General features: G+C 41.5%; 1 protein-coding gene across 1 annotated transcript in view; it reads right to left on the reverse strand.

Annotated features, from left to right (window-relative positions):
* Positions 1-242: 242 nt before the first annotated feature.
* The window catches only part of GPR176 (G protein-coupled receptor 176), a 132,885-nt gene continuing 108,929 nt past the window's right edge, over positions 243-24,198 (reverse strand). Inside the window, exons 2-3 of the mRNA XM_059372490.1 lie at positions 8,837-9,089; positions 243-3,765 (exon numbers count right to left, since the gene is read on the reverse strand). Coding sequence (XP_059228473.1) covers positions 2,646-3,765; positions 8,837-9,089 — 1,373 coding nt within the window. The 3' untranslated portion in view covers positions 243-2,645. The remainder of the gene's footprint in view (positions 3,766-8,836; positions 9,090-24,198) is intronic.

Raw genomic sequence — 24,198 nt, forward strand, 5'->3', positions numbered from 1 at the left:
CATGCATCTCCATATTTCAAAATACATGTATTCTGCTCTGTTTTGCACCATTCAGTCTGGACATCACATGCATCCTGTCAGGGTAGATGAGGACATCGCTCTCCTGCATGATCATCCTCTCGACTTCTCCACCTCCTTGATATCATTGTGACTGCTCAAATCTATACTCAGCATTTACATTAATAGGCCCACTCGAGAGGGAAAGAAGGAAACAAACAAACAAAACAGAGCTCACTGAACTTTTTTGAGTTCAGAAACAGATTTTCAGTTTTTTATTAAAATGGAATTCTTTGAAGACTATAGAAATACACCTGACAATGACCTGTTAGAAGTCAACCATCCGCTTCAAACATACATAAGAAATAACTCCCAAATTCTGCCTCACCAGAATGTATTAAGATGTACATATATGTTATCAGAACATCAAGGTGGCTACGTTTGACAGGTGCTTCTAAAGTAGACACAATTTTCTGACAGATTATGCTTCCCCTGGAGGAACGTTGTAACAATTCTGAGGGTTTTGAAAGTTGAGCTTGAAGGGTTACAGTTAACTATGAGGGCACAGAGCTCCAGACGGCATGCACAAAGGGCCTGGGGGCAGGGGGCGCCAAGAGAGGGTGTGGCAGTCCCCCGGTTTGTGCTGAGAGCACACAACACTGCAAGGAGACACAACACAAAGAGGGAGGCTTACCCCCTCCCAGGGAAAGGAAGTTGGGTTCATATTCACAAGACACCACACCCAGGAAGAGAACAGGAAAAGGAAACTCCCTACACATAGTCTGAGCTTCCTCCAAGGGACAACAGGAAGTGATCCATGAGGGCCACTGCCATTGGGATGCGGAAGGAAGTTTGCCGGTGAGAATGCCCACTTTCTGCCCACATTCACTAAGGCTTGCTCAAGGCACTGGATTGCCCCCCCCCCAACATACTATTAACAAAAACAAAATGTCCTAGAGAGACGAGTGGAGCTGGCACTTGATTTGCTGTCATTAAAAGTGAAATGTCATCAATGGTTTGAGTTTAGACTGGTGAATTCCACCCCAAAGTGGACTTGAATTGCTTGTGAGAGCCCCCTGCCAACCCCCTTGCACGCCCCGTCAGGAGGCTGATCTGTTGAGGACACTGTCCTCCTCTATCCACTCTGACTCCTGCTACAACTTGACCAGAAAAGAGGAAGTGAAGGTGCCTTCCTGGGCTAGGGGCTGCCTTGGCATTTTAAAATGATTAAATTTTTCTGTTTTCTTCTTCCATTGTGTCCAAAATGAAGAGAGAACCATAAAGTGACTGAAAATGAAGCTGGCCACTCCTGGGTTCTGGAGTCATCATCACAAGGAAGCCAGCTTTGACTTCTGTCACTCTTCTGGGCAGCATCACCTTTCTTAATCAAGCATTTTTAGCATGATGTTTCCAGAGGACTCAGTGCACACTACTCTGCATTTTTTTTTTTTTTTTAAGATTTTACTCATTCATTTGGCAGAGAGAGAGAGAGAGAGCACACAAGCAGGCAGAGAAGCGGGCAGAGGGGGAGGGGGAAGCAGGCTCCCCACTGAGCAGAGAGCCTGATATGGGGCTCAATCCCAGGACCCTGAGACTATGACCCGAGCCAAAGGCAGATGCTTAACCCACTAAGCCACCCAGGTGCCCTGTAACTCTGCATTTTTAAATTGCCTTTTAATTCCAAAAGTTTGCACAAGGTAGTTCTTTTTTTTTTTCTTTTTTTCAATATCCTTCACAGCTACTGATGTTGACATAGTCCCTTTCACATGAAATCAGCACTGGAAGAGAAGAGACTACACAGTATGGACATTTTTGTCTTTCTTCTCTACCTCTTAGTTTCTCTCTCACTGGTTGAAAAATTAATGCAATTTAAGGGGGAAAGACATAGGAAAGCACTTGTAGTGTTTTCCAATCAACATTGCAGACAGAACTTTCTGAGGTTTTCAGTGGTGCCAGGAAAATGTCAGGATCGTCAAGACAGAGTATCTCCTCCCTGAGCCCCAAGCACATCTATTGCCTTGTCTGTCAAATGGGAGTGGAAGCTCCTTTCCTCATCTACATCCCAGTGAAAGAGATGAAGGGCTTCAGAAGAAACTGAGTCATACGATCAGGCCTTCCGGAGAAAAGGTGTCAAATGCCAAGTCCCTATCTCCCCGAAGATGCAGATCACTATGAAACATTTTTAAATATTTATCCTATTTGAGGATAAATATTATCCTATTGAGGATAAATAGGTCTTTTTTTTATGGCCACACCACTCCATAATTATCTTGGGCTTCTCCTAGGGTGTCCTGCTCCCTCCAAACTCACAGATGTTTTTCTCTCCCTGTACTCTCTGCGGGGCCCAGGAACCAAGGAGTCCTCAGAAAATGCACAGGGAGTACCCATTGCACACCAAGACCCATTGCACACTGCCCAGCTTTTGTGTCCACAGAGAGGAACGCACACTTCACCTAGGACACAGACCAGGGAGATGCATATATATATACTCCCTCAATAAAGAGGACGGTTGATCTTCTATAGATTTCCCTCTCATTCAAAAATCAAACACGGAGGAGGCAACCGGTACTCGGTTGCAATGAGATGCCTAAATCCTGCCAGAGCCAGAGCAAAGGGGAGGTGGGAGTAAGGGGGCTCGACAGTCCTGACTAGGAATCCACCTTCGGAAAAATGCTCACTTTGTTGTTTCTGCTCATCTTCCGCTCCACCTTGCCTACCCTGGGCATCTTTGTCTGAATAAGCTCCTCTGGGGTGTTCCCCAAAGGGGGAAGCAGCCGCTTCTTGCTGTTTCGGGTCTCTGAGAGCCACTGAGGTGGCAACTCAAAAGGCCCAAAACCAAACTGCAGGGAGTACTTGTCAGGCAGTGTCTCGGGCTCCCCAGGCGCCGCTGACCCCCCCTGGGATCTAGAGTCCGTGGTGCCCAGGAGAGGTACAGCGGGCAACCGCTGCAGTCCCTGCTCTCCCTCCAGGCAGGGCCCGACCTCCTTGGCCGGGAGGTCGGTGGAGCCGGTGTACTTGGCCTCACTCTCTTCCTCATCCTCTGTGGGCTTAAAGATCTGCTGCTGCCCGATGTGGAACATCTCCAGGAGCTGGCTGCCTGAGCGCAGGCTGGGCTCCAGGCTGGCATCGGCCACCCCGCCCCCTGCACCGACCACATTCCGGCGACTGTAACGATGGTGTAGCTGGACCAATGTCCCCACTAAGCACTTGCGGACAGACTTGTTCACGGTCAGGAAGAGCACGGGGTTGGCCAACAGAGAGACCTTGGGCAGCCAAATGGCTGTGAGCAGCAAGAAGACAGACGTGTTGGGGACATTGAGCACGGTCTGGTAGACGACCAGGGTGGCGTAGGGCACGCTACACAAGATGAACACCGTCACCATGGACAGCAGGGTGGCGTGCAGCTCTGCCTCCCGCTGAGAGGCGTAGGGGATCGAGATGGTGTTCTGTGGGGTCCGGAGGGCCGCGATGATGACCTTCTTCTTCTGGCTGGCGCTCAGGGCCCGGCGGATGAGGATCAGGAAGAGGAATACCACAGCCACTGGCACGATGACCGTAGTGATGTTATAGATAAGCACGTACACCAGGTGGCCCAGCGAGTTGCTCCAGACTTCCGTGCAGGTGGACATGGCATAGATGTCGGCCACGTTGGTCACTGCAAACACGGGCACGCTGGCCACCACTGCGTGTGCCCAGATGTACATCACTAGCTCACGGGACTTGGCATCAGAGATTTTTCTCTCCAGTGGATAAAGAACAGAGTAGTACCTGCAAAACGCACAAGCAAACTCCATTGCACAGGAGAAGATACTGTTTAAGTGAGGGGCCTCTATCTGACTCAAAGTAGGAGGAAGAGGTGGAAAATGGGTCAAGTTCTTTTATTCTGCCTCAGCTGAAGGGAATCACTGGGGGAACTGGGAAGCCAGACATTAAATTGTGAGGGCCTTGCTGTATAAAATAAGCAATATGAGGCCAAAAAAAAAAAAAAAAAAAAAAGACCTTTTTCAAATGAGCGGAGAAGAGCCCCGTCGTATGGGACTCTCAAGACTATCAGGAAAATAGGCAAATACCTGCATTTCATAGCTAGCTTTATAAATATTACCATCAGCATTAGATCCCAAGGGGTGTCCTCGATACAAAGGATGCCATGTGCTATAAAGACATCAATTTTTCAACTCAGGGATAAAGCATAACTTGTAAAAAAAATTTTTTTACAGGGGCTAGAGGAGCTTATGGGCAATTTTCAAAGCCACTAATGGGAAGAAATTTACCTTTGCATGTATCTAAAGCAGACTCATGGCACAGTGCACACATGGAAATCATCAGCATTTATAGTGGCTCTGGGCAAAAGAACCCTGTGTGAGGGACAGGACTCTGACAAGGTCCTTGCACAAAATCAATTCAACCGACAAAAATTATGCCTCCTCAATAGCCATGGTTCTCACGATGATCACTCAGTAACCCTCACCATTAATAAGTCTACAATGCCTGCATGATTAGATTTTTGCTAAAATCAGATCAGATCTTGCTTCCTTCAGGCTTTCACTTGATTATTCTGTAATCAAAATTCCAAAAGCACCTTGTTTCAGTATCGCCCATGATTTAGGGAAACTGAGTAGTTCTTCAGACCCCAGGAGCCACATCTGTCATGAGAGGGCTGTCACTAGCCATCAGACCTCCAGTGGGCATACATTTCCGCGGTCAGCGAAAGCTGGAGTTGACTTTACAACTCTATTAACATGCGCTGCTCCTGGGGCCAGGGAAGCAAGCATGCCTTCCTGTCATGAGATCTGTGCCAGGTACCACACCAGGCACTGGGTCACAAAGATGAAAAGACACACAGGAATGTCTCTGAAGTCCGTGGGGGAAAAGGCATGCAAGCAAGCAGTTATAACCAAGGAGATGATGGCCCTTCTAGAGGTATGCATAAAGGAGGGACAGGGAAATGGAGCACCTGGAGAAACGTCAACAGAAGGTGGCACTGTGGTGGAGTCTGGCAGGGGACAAGCTGGGGGAGAATGTTCCAGGCTGAGGGAGATACGAGGTGAGCACAACATGACCATGGATAATCAGGAATGGATGAAGCGTGGTGAAATGTGTCCTAGATCTCTTTCTGGGAGGGGAAAAAAAGAGAAAGAAGTGCATAGGTTATGCATGCTCTCAATTTTTTTTTTCTGAATATAGATAGACTTTTCTAGCAACAGCTCCTTAATCCAATGTCAAGGTGCTACACCCACACATGAATACATTCCCATTGGTCAACTGACAGGTGATAAAACCCCGTTTCCACTGTGTAGTGGAAAAGCACATGGGCTCACTAGAAATTATCTTGTTAACGTTTACATCTCTAGAAGATGATGCCAGAAGTAGCCTCTAAGTGAACTCACAGACTTGGAGCCAGGAAACAAGTATCCGAGCAACTAGTGAGAGAAAGGATTATCTTCCCTTCACCTGCATGCACACCACCCTACACCTGCCAGTAATTGGTTTCCCTGCATAATAAAATAGGATTTTTTTTAACCAGCCTTCTTTTTCTACTAAAAGCACATATTTACTTTTTTTAAATGATAGCAAAAATATAATTGATTTCCTGCTGTAAAGAAAATAAGGATTTTTTTTTTATCATTTACATGTTTTCTTGTCTAAAGGCCCAGAAACCACCGAAGGGGATTAGTGCATTGCTTCAAGATACGGTAGCAAACGGTTCAGAATAACGTGTCCCCACTCTTGTTCCATCCTGTTGTAAAAATCTTTCAGGATTCATAGCAGCGTTATTCACAAAAGCCAGAAAAGTGGAAACAACCCAAATGTCAACAAGTAAATGAGCGAAGAAAATACAGTACAGCCATACAATGGAATATTATTCAGTAATAAAAAAGGAATGGAGCAAATTTGAAAGAGTAGATCCTAGGAGTTCTCATCACTAAGGAAAAAAAACCTTTTTTTTTCTTCTTCCTTTTTTTCCCTCTCTATCTGTATGACATGATGAATGCTAACTAAACTTACTCTGCCAGTCCTTCCACAACATATGTAAGTCCAATCATCTTGGCATACACCTTCAACTTATACATTGCTGTATGTCCATTATATCTCAACAGAACTGGGGGAAAAAAGGAAGGAAGCACTGATGATTGGGCACAGATGAACATGAGGCTGAGAGAAAAAAGGCCGATGTAAAAGAACATGTTATGATTCCACAATATGCAATGTCCCCCCCGCCACCCAGCGAAGCAAACATACAGAGATAGAGAGTAGATTAGCGGTTGCCTCGATGTGCAGCTGTGGAGGGTAATGACTATGAATGAGCAGGAGGTATCTTCTTCACCTGAAAGTACACTTTCCAGATATTCAAAGACCTCCTGCCAAGCACGAAAAGAGACACATGCGGCAAAATGGCATCACATGGAGCACATTCAGCTGGTTGAAGGGACTGAGTGACCCCCGTCATCTTTTTTGAATGAAAATCAGTCGACAACATTTAAAAACAATAAAATTCGGGGTGCCGGGAGGCTCAGTTGGTAGAGTGTGCGACTCTTGTTCTCAGGGTCGTTGAGTTCAAGCCCCACATTAGGTATAGAAATCACTTAGACAAAAAAAAAAAAAAGAAAGAAAGAAATCACGTAGACATTAAAATCTTTGAAAAAAATAAAAAATAAGTAAAAATGGTTAAACTCCAGATTTCTGATGTCTCTTCTAAGAAAGTCCTGCTGGTGGAGTCTAGATACCCACAAAGTAACGATTAGCTGCATCTGCTGAGTTATTGACCCTTATGAGCAGGAATGCAGACACAAAACCCCAATCTGGCCAGTGACACTTGGCTTTGTCACCTATTTCACCTGGCCCTGGAGATGGTGAATTTCCAATGAGAAACTCCCAAAGAGCTAGAGTGGCTCCCAGGCATATCTGACAGTTCAACAATTGCCAACAATAGATCTATGGAAAAATGTGCCCGCCGAGAGGGAAGCCTAGAGAAAGACAGACAAATATTGATGTGGCCTATCCAAGAACAGGCCATAAATAATTCCTTTAACTTTTTTTTTAAAGATTTTATTTATTTACTTGAGAGAGAGAGAGAGCATGAGAGGGGAGAGGGTCAGGAGGAGAAGCAGACTTCCTGCAAAGCAGGGAACCGGAATCGGGACTCAATCCCGGGACTCCAAGATCATGACCCAAGCTAAGGCAGTCGCTTAACCAACTGAGCCACCCACGTGACCTCATTTAATATTTCTTACTGTGGAGGAACATTAGGCTCAGAAAGGTTAGTCATTTTGCCCAAAGCAACCCAGCACAAAAGCAGTGTGTAGGCAGGGTTTAAAGTTACTTGGGGTGCCAGACTCCCCTCTCTTAAGTTAGGAGTCAGTGACTCTTTCGAGTACACTGGGGACTTTGTGGGACTCTGTGTCCCTCCATGCAGATGACCCTGGGCAGCAAATCAAATCAGAGTTCCAGGACTGCAGCTGAAGTGACTCCATAGATTGGTTCTGCAATCCACGCCCTCATAGGTCATTAAGGTATAGTTGTAAATGGATAAAGAGTTTAAAAATTCCAAATTCATGGAGTATCTGGGTGGCTCAGTCAGTTAAGTGTCTGCCTTCAGCTTGGGTCATGATCCCAGGGTGCTGGGATCAAGTCCCAAATGGGGGTGGGGGGGATCACTGCTCAGCGGTGAGCCTGCTTCTTCCTCTCCCTCTGCCTATTGCCCCCACCCCCCGGCTTGTGCATGCTCTCTCTCTTCAAATAAATAAATATTTTTTAAAAATAAAAAGTAAAAATTCCAAATTCATCTAAAATCCAGTAAAATGTATCAATGGGGATAAAGTCAGAAGAGCCCACTCTTTCCCCTCAGCAACGTTTCTCTCTGCAAATCTTGAAATCAAAAGTATTCACAGATGCAGAAGACTCCTCAGCTCTTGTTTGCTTATTTAGTTTTATTCTCTAAAATGTATTATTATCTTAGACTGTATTCGTGAAGTGCTCACAACAAAAGGAGAAGACATGAAGCTGATGATGACTGAGATCTTTACACTTGACCCTAATCCAATTATGTACCAGGGCAGTAGCTAAGATGTGATTCATTTCCAAGTGAACATCTTTTTAAAAAGGACGGGAAGAGAAAACAACCACCACCACAATATAAAGGCTTGGAAATCAGTCCTCCAAAGGAATTCTAGAATTATCTTGCCGGGTCCAACTGGGCTGTCAAATCATTTGTTAAATAACCACTGAATTGTCCCCTTGTTCTTCCAGAAATGTTTTCATCCTACATCAAAAAGCACTAATTGCAGAGTTATCAATCAGATGAGCCATCTACTACAACTTGCAAGGCAAATACCAACGATTCCAACCAAGCTGAAGCTACACCAAGATCCAGCCTGCTCCAGCAACCTCATGATGAACCCCACCCAGCCCCATGCCACATCTTTTCTCAAGGTCCTATTTTCCCTAGCTGCTGTGCAATCAACATGTCTTTTGTGAGGCATCTGTTTCAGATATTCTTTTATTCTTTTAAGATTTTATTTATTTATTTATTTAACAGAGACAGACACAGTGAGAGAGGGAACACAAGCAGGGCGAGTGGGAGAGGGAGAAGCAGGCTTCCTGCCAAGCAGGGAGCCTATTGCAGGGCTCCATCCCAGGACCCTGGGATCATGACCTGAGCCAAAGGCAGATGCTCAACAACTGAGCCACCCAGGTGCCCTATTCATTCTCTTTCTACTGACCGCTAGGGGACTACAAAGCAGTATGTGGAACATGGACTAGTCACCCTTTGCTTTGTGATGCTAATTTTTTAATGCACTTAACAAAAAAAAAAGTTGAACCCCCAGCTACCCTGTCTTACCTGTCCAAGGCAATGGCAGGGAAGCTGAGGATAGTCACAGAGCAGAAGACTTTGTGCAAAAATTTGACAACCTTGCAGAAAAACATGGTGTAGATCCACCAGCAGCAGTGAGGACTGGTGCTGAGAACGATGTCAAAGGGAACGCAGACTAGGCTGGCACAAATCCCAGAGCAGGCCAGGTTTTTAATGAACCTGTTGGTGACAGATTTGAACACGGTTGTGCGGCAAGTTGACCATAACACCATGAAGTTTCCTGGCCAGATATGCAAATAAATAAATAAATAAAATAAAATAAAATAAAAAAGTTTTTTAAAATTAGAAATAAAAAAATTAAATGAAAAGAAAGGAAGAAGAGAAAAAAAGGAAAGAAAGGAACAGGTTAAAAAAAGATCAAAAAACCACATTTGAGAGTTGATTTCAAAGGATTTTACGTAAATACATATTCTATTGTCAATTTATGTGAAAGTATCAAATCACTTAAGTACACATCAAAAAGGCTGGAATGATTTTTGGTGGTGACTTTTGTTATTTAATTTTAGACATAACAGTATTAGATGATGACTCAGTCTCATCTGGGTATACAAAGAATTTGCTAGATATTACTTAATCTCAGGCAGTCTATTCTTACCAAATTTGCAAACGACCTCCATGTTGCCAAACTCTGCAAGAGAAATATGACACAAGCCACACATGTAATTAAAAATTTCTAGCAGCCCTATTCTGCAAAAATAAGCAGGTGAAATTTTAAGAATATACTTTATTTAACCCAATATATCACAAACATTATTGTTTCAACATGTAATTATTACTTTTGAAAGTCCTGATGAGGGACACCTAGGTGGCTCAGTCAGTTAAGCATGTGCCTTCGGCTCAGGTCATGATCTCAGGGCCCTGGGATGGAGTCCTAAGTTTGGCACCTTGCTCAGCAGAGAGCCTGCTTCTCCCTCTGCCTGCCCCCAAGGGTGCTTCTGTTCTCTCTCTCTCCTTCTGACAAATACATAAATAAAATCTTTTTTTTTTTTTTAAGTACTGATAAGATACTTTTCATTCTTGTTTTTGCACTATCTTTGAAATTTGGTTTGCATTTTTTATCATTATTTATTTATTTATTTATTTGACAGACAGAAATCACTAGTAGGCAGAGAGAGAGAGAGAGAGAGGAGGAAGCAGGCTCCCCAGTGAGCAGAGAGCCCGATTCGGGGCTCCATCCCAGGACCCTGATCATGACCTGAGCCAAAGCAGAGGCTTTAACCCACTGAGCCACCCAGGTGCCCCTGGTTTGTATTTTTTAATTGAAATATAACTGCCATCTAACATCAAATTCATTTCAGGTATCCATGGTGTACATCTTGTTTTACACTTCTTTAAAAAGATTAGAAAGAGAGAAATACATATACCTTTGGTAGTATGTACAGCATGTGAGAATATTCTAAGTCAGTAGTTCCCAAACCTCACTGGGCATCAGAATTGCTCTACGAGACATACTGAACCACAGTTAATAGGTATGGAACTGGGAATCCGCACGTGGTAACAAGTACCCTGGATCCAGTTGGCCCCCAAAAGAAAGTTTCAGAAATGCCAGTCCTAAACAGAGATAGCTCCTGCCCAACAGTGTCACAGGGTCCCAGTCTTCAGGTAGGCAGGGCAGCCTACCTTACCAGTAAAGCTTGCTTGTACCTGGCAAGAGAGCCAGCTCCACTGTGTCTATCAGAAATTCCCCCAAGGGAATTTTTTCTACCTCCTGTGCACGTGCTCAGAGAATGTGCCCACAGCTCAGCCTCACTTAGAAGAAGAATGAGAGTGCCAGGGAAGGACCAGCAGGGCTCGGGGCTGCAGCCAGTCACTGTAAAGACCTGATGTTGACATAACTTCCTGTCATGAGCCTCTCTTCCGATATAATATTCTATAGCTACCTCTTACCTGCCAGACAAAGGGGAAAAAATAGCCACTGTGTTTAGGTAAGTAGGCCAGCTCCGTCCAGGAAATTCTCTCCCAAACTTTCCCTACATCGGTATGTTGCCTCAGTGAGAAGAAACCAGCAGTGTAAATATATACACATTTATTCAGTGTAAGAGGGCCTTATACGAATACCACCACCTCAGGTCCCCTCCAGCTTTGCCTGTCACCAAGTTGAGAAGCTGAGCAGAAACAATGTACTTGAAGCTCTGCTGATTTGGGGAATTTTTCCCCTAGCTTCTTCCCACTGAAGCACAGACTGGAATCTGGCTGAAGCATCTTAAACTCTGATAACCTCCGAACCATGAAATGGCGCAGTTAAAGAAACCTGCCCTGGGGCCTGGGTGGCTCAGTGGCTTAAGCACCTGACATAAGAGGCAGGGAGGAAGGCAGAGAGAGACGGAGAAACAGACTCCCTGCTGAGCAGAGAGCCTGATGTGGGTCTCCATCCCAGGACCCTGAGATCATGACCTGAGCAGAAGGTAGAGGCTTAACCCACTGAGCCACCTTTAATCATACATTTTATTTGTATGTTCACACTTGTGAATGAAGAAACTTGTTTTCAATGACTTATTATTAAAAAACCAGAGACTGCTATAATCACATTTTATCTCCACTTATTTATAAAGCTGTAGGTGGCATCTGGAGTCTAATCCCTTTGGCTATTAAGAAACTGAAACTGAGGATGCCTGGGTGGCTCAGTGGGTTGAGCCTCTGCCTTTGGCTTGGGTCGTGATCTCAGCGTCCTCGGATCGAGTCCCGCGTCGGGCTCTCTGCTCATCAGGGAGTCTGCTTCCCCCTCTCTCTCTCTGCCTGCCTCTCTGCCTACTTGTGATCTTTCTCTGTCAAATGAATAAATAAAATCTTTAAAAAAAAAAAAAGAAAGAAAGAAAGAAAAAAGAAACTGAAGCTGAAGAAGCCTATGCTCTTCCCATTTTCTAAACTACCCCTCTCACTTAAAAACTGACTTAATCTTGTTCTAAGAAACTGAATTAGACCACAATTATCAGGAGAGGAGCATCCACACTCAATCTCTAATTAACCACACGTAAGAAAAAAGTTATGTGGATATATACTCTCTCTCTCACACATGTACTCACACTTGTCAGCACATAAGCATACACATACACATTCATGCACACAAAAATAAATACACAAGGTAAAATAATTACATATTTGATCATTTCATCTTACTAGCACTTAATTTTTTTTAAGACTTTATTTATTTATTTGACAGAGAGAGCAAGAGAGCACAAGCAGGGGGAACAGTAGAAGGAGAGGGAGAAGCAGGCTCCCTGCCAAGCAGGGAACCTGATGCGGGATATGATTAGAGGACCCTAAGATCATGACTTGAGCCAAAGGCAAATGCTTAACCATCTGAGCTACCTAGGAGTCCCTTATTAGCACTTTAGATTCTTCTTAGCTTTATAAGGCATCCTAAGGATAACTCAGTATATGTTTTAAGTAATACACTATTTGACCTCAGGATACTTTTTTATTTTGGAGATCATGTTCTAAATCACCTAATCCCCCTTGGAAATAATTCAAGTTCTGTACCCATTATCTTTCTCTATATATACTCATTATACATTATTTTTTTTTTAATTTTATTTATTTATTTGACAGGGAGAAATCACAAGTAGATGGAGAGGCAGGCAGAGAGAGAGAGAGAGGGAAGCAGGCTCCCTGCTGAGCAGAGAGCCCGATGCGGGACTCAATCCCAGGACCCTGAGATCATGACCTGAGCCGATGGCAGCGGCTTAACCCACTGAGCCACCCAGGCGCCCCTCATTATACATTCTAATACTGGATTCCATGGCAATATTCAGTGGCCAAGCTGTGGGCACAGCAACACAGTACACACACAGCACACACAACCAAGAGGGGACCAAGAGGTAGAGGGTGATGGCATTGGGACAAACCTACCTTCCCTGGGACTACTGCTACTCTACCATTCCTCCCAATTTAAAATACTAATAAAGATTTCTCTTTACACATGTACCTGCTACTTACAAATAACTGATGTTGAAGACATAGACATGTCAATTAACTACTGCTCACAGATAGTACTTGACAGATCTTAAGGAAATAATTAGGCAACTAAATTTTGTCTCTAATAAATTCTGATTTTGGTTGTCCTTTTTAAGCAGTTTGCAGGCTTTGTGTATTTGGGAATAACAATCCTGTGTTAAAGGGACTAAAAACCAAAATACAAAATTCCAAAAGTGCCTTGGGAAAAGAGTATGCTTTTGGGAACCCTCCTGGAAAACAGGTAAATTACTCTTTAAAAACAATCCACTTCTCCAGAGACTTACAGCAGCAAAAAAAATTCATCATCCTGCTTTTCCAGAAAGCTAACATACCACCCAGAACATTCTAAAAATTGAATCTTGAAAAAAGCAAATAAACACTGGAGGCAACATTAAATTTTAAGAAAAATCCTAAGACAACAGACTCTCAAAACAGAGGCCAAAGTGAATGAGCAACGGTTAGAAAGACTACAAAGGAATGTTTACTCTCAGCAAACACCATGTAATATAAGAGCAAAATCTAAGCAAATTAGGTCATACCATTCCATAATAGAAGAAAGAGAACGAACAACTACTTTATACATATTGGAATTTTAAATTTCTTCTTTGCTTCAGTTTGCAAACACCCCCTCCCCCAAAAATAAACAAAAACGGAGTCTCTTAAAAGAATTATGTAAAAAGAATGTTAGTAAACGCTTTTAATTAACATGCCAGATAATATGATGAATGGTTTTTAGCCTTTTTACTTAAACTGAGCTTCCTATAGACTGCAAAGAGATGGCTCTTCTTTAACTGATCTGACGATCTCTTTTGTGTTTAGATCATTTACATTTAATGTAAATATTGATATGGGTGGAGTAAAATCTGCCATCTTGTCAGTTGTTTCCTATTTGTCCCACCCATTTTTTGTTCCTTTTTTCCTCTTTATCATCCTGATTTTGAATTGAATATTTTTTAGAATTCTATTTTTTAGAATATTTAGAATAGTTTTTAGAATTCTATTTCTACTATTGTCTTATTACACATCTTTTTAAAATGTTTGTAGTGGTTTCTCTGTGTTTACTGTTTATATCTTTAATTACAGTGTACTTTCAAATTCTGTTATACTGCTTTATATGTAGTGTAAGAATCTTGTAACACTGCATTCCTAATTCCTTCCTCCCAACCTTTGTACTCCTGTTGTCATACATTACTTTTATATACACTATAAACCCAAAATACATTGCTGAAATTTTTATTTTCAGCAATATATTTTAATTTAAGAATAATTTTTAAAAAAAGAAAAAAGCTTTTTATATTTATCTTCCCTTTAATCGCTTTTGGAGATCTTCATCTCTTTGTGTATATCCAAGTTTCTGCCTGGTATCATGTTCCTCATACCTGAAAATTTTTTCTCAACATTTCTCGTAATGCAGGTCTACAAGTAACTCATTTCTCAAAGTTTGTCAAAAATGTCTCCTTTCTCTTTCACTTTTGAAAGAAATTTTTGCTGGGGATAACTTTCTGAGTTGAGGGAGGTTTTTCACCAGTACTTGACAGAAGTTGCTTTATTGTCTTCTGGATTTTATAGTTTTTGATAATACATCTGCCTTAATTCTTACCTTTGTTCTTCTGCATGTATTCTATTTTCTCTAACTTCCTTCAAATTTTCTAAAGTTTCTCTTTGGTTTTTAGCAGTTTGAATATGATGTGCTAGAAGTATGTGTGTGTGTGTGTATACACACCTGGTTAGGGTACTCTGATCTTCTTGGATCTATGGCTTGAGATCTTTTATTACTTTTGGAAAATTCCTGGCTAGTCAATTATCTCTTCAAGTATTTCTTTGGCCCCATTCTCTCTCACTTCTACTTCTGGGATTCTAATTACATGTAGTTTGTGTGGTAAACAGAATAATGCCCAACCAACCAAAGATGTCTATATCCTAATCTCTGCCAACTAAGAATATATTAGGTTACAAGACATGATTTCAATACCTGGATCATACCTGAGTTAAGATCTTTGATTCTTTGTCTCTTGAAGTGGGTTATTTTTCTTGCTTTTTATGTCTCGTGATTTTAGGTTGAAAGCTACGTATCACCTTTAGGATAGTAGATACTGGTAAATAGTATCTACAGGACATTTGGACAGACATGCATATACTCACACTCACACACAATGATACCAAAACACTATTTAGGACAGATTCCAGATACTGCGCCATGGGTCAGCAACCTCATTTGGTAGTCCTGTAAATACACACAGGATTTACATACCCGAAAACCAGTAAACAACATTTTTGGACAAATTTTATTATGATGATTATTATTATTGTTATTTTAGAGGAAGAGAGCGAGAAGAGGAGCAGAAAGAATCTTAAGAAGGCTCCATACCCAGCCTGGAGCCCAAAGCGGGGCTCAATCTCACCACCCTGAGATCATGACCTGAGCCAAAATCAAGAGGCAGCTGCTTACCTTACTGAACCACCCAGGTGCCCCAAGACACAACATGTTTGATCATCTTTTAAAGTGAGAGAATAGGGGCACCTGGGTGGCTCAATAGTTAAAGCCTCTGCCTTCAGCTCAGGTCATGATCCCAGGGTCCTGGGATGGAGCCCCACATCTGGCTCTCAGCTCAGAAGGGAGCCTGCTTCCCTTCCTCTCTCTCTGCCTGCCTCACTGCTTACTTGTGATCTCTGTCTATCAAATGAATAAATAAAATCTTTTTAAAAAATAAAATAAAGTGAGAGAATAGGAAAAGAAAATAAGGAAAGAAAGGAAGATCGGTTACTGAGAAACAAATATTTTGTTTTGGAGTAGACACCTTATATTACTAAACCATGGCACAAACCTACAGTTCTTAAATCTTCATAATCATTAGGATCACCTGGGAAGCTTTTAATATACAGATTCCCAGGACTCAGCCCAAGCAAATAAGAACAGGGGCAAACCTGGGCGGGCACCTTAATTTTATGTGCTCAGTAGGAAGTTCAGAAACAGCCAGGGAGCACTCCTACAGCCACTCACTGTCAGCCTTCACCATACCGAGCATCTCAATATATTCATTGTTTGTTTGTTTGTTTTTTTCCCAAATATAAAGAGAGCCCTTCCCCAGTACTGAAAGCAAAAACATGCCAAGTCACATTGAGCTCTAATTATAATCTCTATGGAGCCCTAAGGAACTCCTTCTCTAGTCAGTGATCAGTGCTAGTCTGCTGCTCAGCTTCTCAACATGGCCTCTTCCTACCAGAGGAGACATACAAGAAAGAATGACGTCTCTGACCAATTTTTATTATCCATGCTCATCAACTCATGGCATCGTTCCCAGCTGCTCACCACCATTGGCAAAAAAGAAAGGATAGACAGATTTTAATTAACTGCAATCCATTTATTTCCAGTTTTTAAAAATGAGCTCATTCACGCCATAGTCATCAAGTACACTGGGAGTATATATTTTGTTTTATGAAGAGGAGGAAAAAAAAACCAGAAAAATGGAGTGTCTTACTGAAAGCTAAGATGCACAGGGAAGAAGGCAGGATGAAACAAAAGAGAATGAAACCCAAGAGTCTTGCTCTCTGGCTTACAGTTCTGATTATTGTATAATATAATTTATACCCTGGCCACTAGGACTGCTCTAATTACTTGGGAGGTCTAGAACTTCAGGGTGCTATTTTTGTTTGGGGTGCTTTTCTGTGTTTCCCAAGAGAAACAGTTTATTGTTTCTTGTAATTATTAAGGCAACCCATAATTTTGCAAATTCAGAAAAAGAATAAAGAGAGAAAGAATAAAGAATAAACAAGACAGTAAAAATAAATAATAAAGGAAAATAAAAAATTACCCACCTAGTGGTAACTCTCTGTAAGCTTAAACTACTTAAAGTTCCAAACGTTTTTTTTTTTTAATTTCATCGTAACAGCCAAACTTTTTTTTTTAAATGATTTTTTTATTTATTTGAGAGATCGAGAGGAAACACACGATGGGGGTGGGGGTTGGGGGAGACAGAGGGAGAGGGAGAAGCAGACTCCCCTGCTGAGCAGGGAGCCTGATCCGGGGCTTGATACCAGGACCCCGGGATCATGACCTGAGCCAAAGGCTGATGCTTAACCACCTGAGTCACCACGCAGGCACCCTAACAAAATTTTGTTATATATACAGACTTTTGTTTATGCCAGTGGGACCAACCTATGCACACTGTTTTTCGGTTTTTTATTTGAGAGAGAGCATGCCAGAAAGATTATGAGCAGTGGGGGGTGGGGGAAACGAGAGGGAGACAAGCAGATTCTCTGCTGAGCACTGACCCATGCAGGGCACAGGGCTCAATCCCAGGGCCTGGAGATCATAACCTGAGCCGAAGGCAGACACTTAACGCACTGAGCCACCTGGGCGCCTCTGCTCACTGGTTTTTAACTAGATATTGTCACCATATCAACCATCTTTCGAGGACAATAAATAAAAATAAATCTCTTATCATTTTACCAGCTACATAAACCCAACAGTGCTTTCACAATTATATCCAAATTTATTTCATTCTTTGTATACTGGTGAGCTTTTTAAAAGCTGTTTCTAAACAGCTGTTTCTACATCTATCTCTAAAATATAATGCTGAGATCAACACCCTTATACGTATAAATCTTTGGCAACTAAACTGATTATTTACTGAGGACAAATTCCTAGAAGCAGAATTTCTCAGTTAAAATACTTACACATTTTTATAAACATAGCTAAATGACCCCCCACAAAAGGCATAGGAGAGAGTTGGTTTCCAAATATGCTTGCTAAAAATTCTACAATCTCACTAAAATGTTTGGAATTTGGTATGTTTCTTCAATCCTAGGATTTATGTTTTCCTTATTTCTAGAAAATTTTCAACCACTACCTTTCTGAATTTTGCCCTACCCTCTTTCCCTTTATTCTCTGCTTCTGGAACCCATACTGGTCTTATATTAGGCTTCATTCTATTGGTTGTATCTCTTGACCTTGCATTTGTATTTTCCATCAATTCATCCTCTCCTGACAGCTGGCTGGTATTTCTCAGGTCTACCTCCCATTTTATCAATTCTCAATTCATCTGAAAATAATCAAATCAAATTATACTTTTTAAAGTAGCTTCTTGAGTATTAACCCTTTTGAAATCTGAATTTAGATCTATAACCAGCGAACTGCCTACTCTTGATTCCCAGTGTCCAGCTATGTTACCATGGGCTTCTGTTCCTTCTTTAATATGTAATCATATTTTAAAAAAGATTTTATTTATTTACCTGACAAGAGAGATCAGAAGTAGGCAGAGAGAAAGGGGGAAGCAGACTCCCCACCAAGCAGAGAGCCCAACACGGGGCTCGATCCCAGGACCCTGAGATCAGGACCTGAGCCAAAGGCAGATGCCCAACCCACTGAGCCACATAAGCACCCCTGTAATCATATTTTTAAATGCTTATAGTTTTTTTAAGATTATTCTGCTGTGTCTAGTACTGGATGGCTCAATTCCCAGACTGGGATCGTGACCTGAGCCAAAGGCAGATGTTCAACCAATTGAGCCACCCAGGTGCCCCTCATATGACTTTTAATGTTTACCTATAAGCACATCATTTTTGGGAGTTATTTTTCCCTGGGAAGCTATATTCCCTGGTTAGAAGTATTCTAAGAATGCCTGGAATCAAGCCCCTCATCAGGCTCCTTGCTCACCAGCGAGCCTGCTTCTCCCCCTGCTTGCCGGTCCCTCTGTTTGTGCTCTCCTTCTCCCTCTCTCTGACAAATAAATTTTTAAAAATCTTTAACAACAGAAATTATTCCAAGTGGCTAGCCAAGCACACATTTAGTACTTTGTTGCACTTCATATGCAAATAAAAGACTGTAAGGTTGAAGGTCCCTTCTGAGAAAGGTTAAGTATGTGTAGGGAAATTTTTATCCTAGGGAGAGGCAGGATATTTTAATGACTAAGAGCACAAGAGCATGGACCCTGAAACCTGACTTCTGGATTCAAGCCCCACCTCTACTGTTTAAGAACTGTGTGTTACTGGATAAATTAAACTGATTGTGCCTCAGCTTCATGTGTGAAGTGAGCACACTAACAATGCCTACATCTCCCGGGCAACACGAGCAATACAAGTAATAAACGAACAGCACTGAGAACAGCTCATAGCCCATAATATGTGCTAGGTAAGTGTGCTATATTCTATAGTCTAATGTTCTATGTTACAGTTATCATGAACTGCACAAAGGAGCGGTCTGACAAACCGAGAAAGAGTGAGAGCCTGGCCCAGAGGAAAAGAAACCTGGGGCCCTGTATAAAGATGCAAGAGGGCAGTTCACCAGAGGGACTTGGAAGTAATCAGGACTGAGAAACAAAGCCGGACTGCCGGGTGTATGAGTTCCAAAAGGAAGGATGGAGTATGCCAACGAAGAATCACCCAGTTTAACTCATGGAGGTCTTTTGGGCAGTGCTTCTCAGCAGAATCACAGCAGGCTGTCTTGTGGGGTCAGGACGGGGGCCTGGTTCGATCGCCTCCAGGCAGCTGTAGCAAACTCCAAGCTGTTGCCTCAGGCCTGCAGGACACACAGCTGTCTCCACTCTCCTTGCCATCATCTGGAGTCAGCGATGTCATTAAAGCCTTGTTGCCCTGGTGGGGGCTGGAGAGCAAGATGGGCAGGAGCTGCCCCAAGATCTGCCACTTTCTAGAACATCCAGCCTCTACTTGTGCTGCACATGAGAGGTCTCAGATCAAGGATGTGTCTTCTCCAGATGGAGTCCTGCTCCTAGAATTCATCAAAGCCATAACAGAACATTCCAAACGCCCCGTAGAAATCTTGCAGCAGCACACAAACATGATAGATCTTTTCTTATAAAAAAAGACTTGATTCTTTTATTTGAGAGGGAGAGAGAGAAGCAGACTCCTGTTGAGCAGAGAGCCTGATGCAGGACTGGATCCCAGGACCCTGGGGTCATGACCTGAGTTGAAGGCAGACGCTTAACTGACTAAGCCACCCAGGTGCCCCACACCATGATATCCTAATAGAGCACCAAAGTGAATTAAAAACCACAAAGGGTCAAGAAAATTAAAAAATGAATCAATGATCTTGACATGCTTTTGTTAAGAAAAATAAAAAATCTCAAAAGTAATGGTCACTTCCTGATAATGCTTTCAATCCAATTATCTAAACAGCTTGATGTCAGCAAGACATTATTCAGGGCACAGGCTTTGGAGTCAGAAGACTTTTACGAACTCTGTATTCTCTGCCAAGTTATTTAACTTTGCTAAGTTTGTTAAGTTTCCTCATTTTTATAAACAGGGGTAGAAACAGTAATAATACTTACATGATTGTTATGAAAGCAAAATCCATAAAATGGCTTTAAAACAATGTCGATAAGCACTCAAATATTAGCCAACATTTTATTATGAGCTGGGAGCTATATGAAACTGCAAAGGTACTAAAGACCAAAAGCGGAATCTCAGAAATTTTAGAATGAATTTTGTTTCAAACCCACAAAAGAAAAAAAAGCATGAATTTGTGCAAACAGTAATTTATAGCAAGAAAAAAAACCAGAAAATTCTGAAGATTCCCCCCAAAACTAGTAGAAGTAGTAATGAATTAAGAAAAGTGGCAGGATACAAAATTAATACTCAGAATCAGTAGCATTTCTATATACTAACAGCAGAAGAGCAAAAAGATAAATTTTTAAAACACCCATTTGCAATTGTACCTAAAAAGAACAGGAAACCCAGAAATAAATTTAACCAAAGAGGTGAAAGACCTGTGCTCTATAAAAACTGTAAAACACTGATGAAAGGAAATGAAGATGACACAAACAGAAAGACATTACATGCTCGTGAACTAGAAGAACAAATACTGTTAAAATGTCCACATAACCCAAAACAATTTACACATTCAATGCAATCCCTATCAAAATACCAATAGCATTTTGAACAGAACTAGAAAAAATAATCCTAAAATTTCTATGAAATTTTATGGTTCTATGGAACCACTAAACACCCATAGAACCAAAGCAATCCTGAGAAAGGAGGGCAAAGCTGCAGGAATCACAAATGCAGATTTCCAGATGTACTACAAAGCTGCAATAATCTAAACAGCATAGTGTGGGCACAAAAAGACACAGACATCAACAGACCAGAACAGACATCCCATAAATAAATCCTTGCTTATATGGTCAATTATTCTATGACAAAGGAGGCAAGACTATACAATGGGAAAACACAGTCTCTTCAAAAAATGGTGCTGGGAATACTGGACAGCTATGTGCGAAAGAATGGGAGTGGACCACTTACTAACACCATACCCAAAACTAAGCTCAAAACAGATTAAAGACCTAAATGGGAGACCTGAAAACATAAAGTCCTAGAAGAAAACATGGGCAGTAATTTCTCTGACAACGGCTGTAGAACTTTTCTAGATATGTCTCCTCTGGCAAGAAAAACAAAATAAAAAATAAAGTATTAAGACTACATCAAAATAAAAAGCTTTTGCACAGCAAAGGATACCATTAACAAAATAAAAGACAACCTAGTGAATCGGAGAAGACATCTTCAGATAATATATCTGATAAGGGGTTCACATTCAAAATATATAAAGAACTTACAAAACTCAACACCAAAAAAAAAAAAACCCATAAAAAAATCCAACTAAAAAATCCACCATCCAAATGGCCAAGAGACACATGAAAAGATGCTCAACATCACTCACATCAGGAAAATGCAAATCAAAACCATATGAGATACCACCCTGTATCATTTAGAATGGCTAAAATAAGAAAGACAATTAACGTGTTGACAAGGATGTGGAGAAAAAGAAACCCTCATACACTGTTCGTGGGAATTGTAACTTGGTACAGCCACCGTAGAAAAAGGTGTGAAGGTTCCTCAATAAATTAAAATTAGGGGCGCCTGGTGGCTCAGTTGGTTAAGCGACTGCCGTTGGCTCAGGTCGTGATTCTAGAATCCTGGGATCCAGTCCCGCATCCAGCTCCCTGCTCTGCAGGGAGTCTGCTTCTCCATCTGACCCTTCCCTCCCCATGCTCTCTCATTCTCTCTCTCTCTAACAAATAAATAAATAAAACCTTTAAAAATTAATTAAAAGTAGAATTACTGTATGATCCAATAATTCCACTATGGCATATTTACCCAAAGAAAATGAAAACATTACTTTGAAAAAAATATATGCATCCCTACATTTACTGCAGCATTATTTACAATAGCCAAGATATGGAAGCAACCTAAGTGTCCATCAATAGATGAATAAGGAAAATGTGGTATGTACACACACACACACACACACACACACACACACACAGGAATGCTACATACTCATAAAAAGGATAAGATCAGGGCGCCTGGGTGGCTCAGTGGGTTCAAGCCTTTGCCTTCAGCTCAGGTCATGATCCCAGCATCCTGGGATGGAGTCCTGCATGGGGCTCTCTGCTCAGCAGGGAGCCTGCTTCCTCCTTTCTGCCTCTTGTGACCTCTGTCTGTCAAATAAATAAAATCTTTAAAAAAAAAAAGATAAGATCATGCCATTTGTAGTAACATGGATGGACCAAGAGGATACTAAGCTAAGTGAAATAATTCAGCCTGAGAAAGATAAATACCATATTGTTCTATTCATGTGGAATCTTAAAAAAAATTAAAAATGAACAAACAAAAACGGGAATCAGACCTATAAATAGAACAAACTGATGGTTGTCAGAGGGGAGGAGGGTGGAAGGTTGGGCATGGGCAAGGGGAAGCAGGTAACTGGAACAGGCTCCCAGTTTTGGAATTAATGAGTCACAGGAATAAAAGGAAAATAAATAAAATAAAAAAGGATAAGGAATGCAGTCAATGATATTGTACTAGCGCTGTATGATGACATATGGTAGCAACAATTGCCATGAACATAGCATAATGCATAAACTTGTCAAATCACTAAGCTGTACACCTGAAGCTAATTAACACCATCAACTATACTCAAATAAAAAATAAAATAAAATAAAATATACACATCCTCTTTGACATAGTTATCTCATGTGCAAATTCATCCTAACAAATTCATTGAATAGAAGAAAAGTTATATTCAAAAAGATGCTAATTACACTGTTTTTATAATGGCAAAGAGCTAGAAACCTAAGTGTTCACTAAGATAATAGCTATGTAAATTTATGATAAAACTTGATAAAATATTGTAGGCATTAACATAATGAGTACTAAAGAGCTATGTACGGGTGCCTGAGTGGCTCAGTTGGTTAAGTGTCTGCCTTCACTCAGGTCATGACCTCAGGGTCCTGGGATAGAGTCCTGAGTTGGGTTCCCTGCTCAGTGGGGAGTCTGCTTATATGGTCCCCTCTCCCTCTGCTCCTTCTCTCGATCTCTCTCAAATAAATAAAATCTCTCTCAAATAAATAAAATCTTAAAGAAGAGCAGAGGTACAAAAGTAACTTGACCCATTTTACCGAAAGCATTCAAGTTTTTCTATTAAGAAAAAATCCAAACTTCCCAACATCATAGATAATTCAGAGGTTTAAAATACAACCTCTGGTGGCCAGACACTTACTACCCAAAGTTGTAGCCTCGTGACAGAATGGAATGAGCCTGGAAATCTAAGGTCAAATCCATGTTTTTCTCTGAACCCTGCAATCTGCTGCCCAAGCAAAACCATTAGATTTGAGAATTACCTTTCCTAAGAAAGACTGAGAGAAAGCAGGGGAGAGGGAGGGAAAGCCCAGAGGGGAATAAAGACCGCTCAGTGGAGAGAAGGCAAACTGTTTTCAGAACAAGACACTGGTAAGCACTGTGAAAGTTCACACTTCCACAGGAAAGTTTAAAAGATTCTATTTTAGGGCGCCTGGGTGGCTCAGTGGGTTAAGCCGCTGCCTTCAGCTCAGGTCAGGATCTGAGGGTCCTGGGATCGAGTCCCGCATCGGGCTCTCTGCTCAGCGGGGAGCCTGCTTCCTCCTCTCTCTCTGCCTGCCTCTCCATCTACTTGTGATTTTTCTCTGTCAAATAAATAAATAAAATCTTTAAAAAAAAAAAAAGATTCTATTTTATTCTGATTTAAAAGGAAAAAAAAAGAATTTTCTTTAATCTACATGGGTAAATTTCCCAGCTACCCAGACAGGCAGCAGTGGCTGGTAATGATTGATTTTTTTTTTTTTTTTTTTTTTTTTTTTTTTTTTTGCCACCAGTATCAGAATCATGGCCAACAAGAACATCAGGGAGAAACCAGCTTATACCAGAGCACTGAGTCTGGTGCTTTTCAATACAATTTGCTCTTCCTCCCCAACTAAATATTTGAGCCTCTCCCTCACTAATGAAGAGTCAATTTGCTATAACTTATGATTAAACCATCAAATATCTGCCCAACTCTATTTAAGCTGATCTCTATTAGCATGAAAAAATTGTTACTTTAGTTACAA

Source organism: Mustela nigripes, chromosome 13 (assembly GCF_022355385.1).
Source record: "Mustela nigripes isolate SB6536 chromosome 13, MUSNIG.SB6536, whole genome shotgun sequence".
NCBI classification, from domain to species: domain Eukaryota; kingdom Metazoa; phylum Chordata; class Mammalia; order Carnivora; family Mustelidae; genus Mustela; species Mustela nigripes.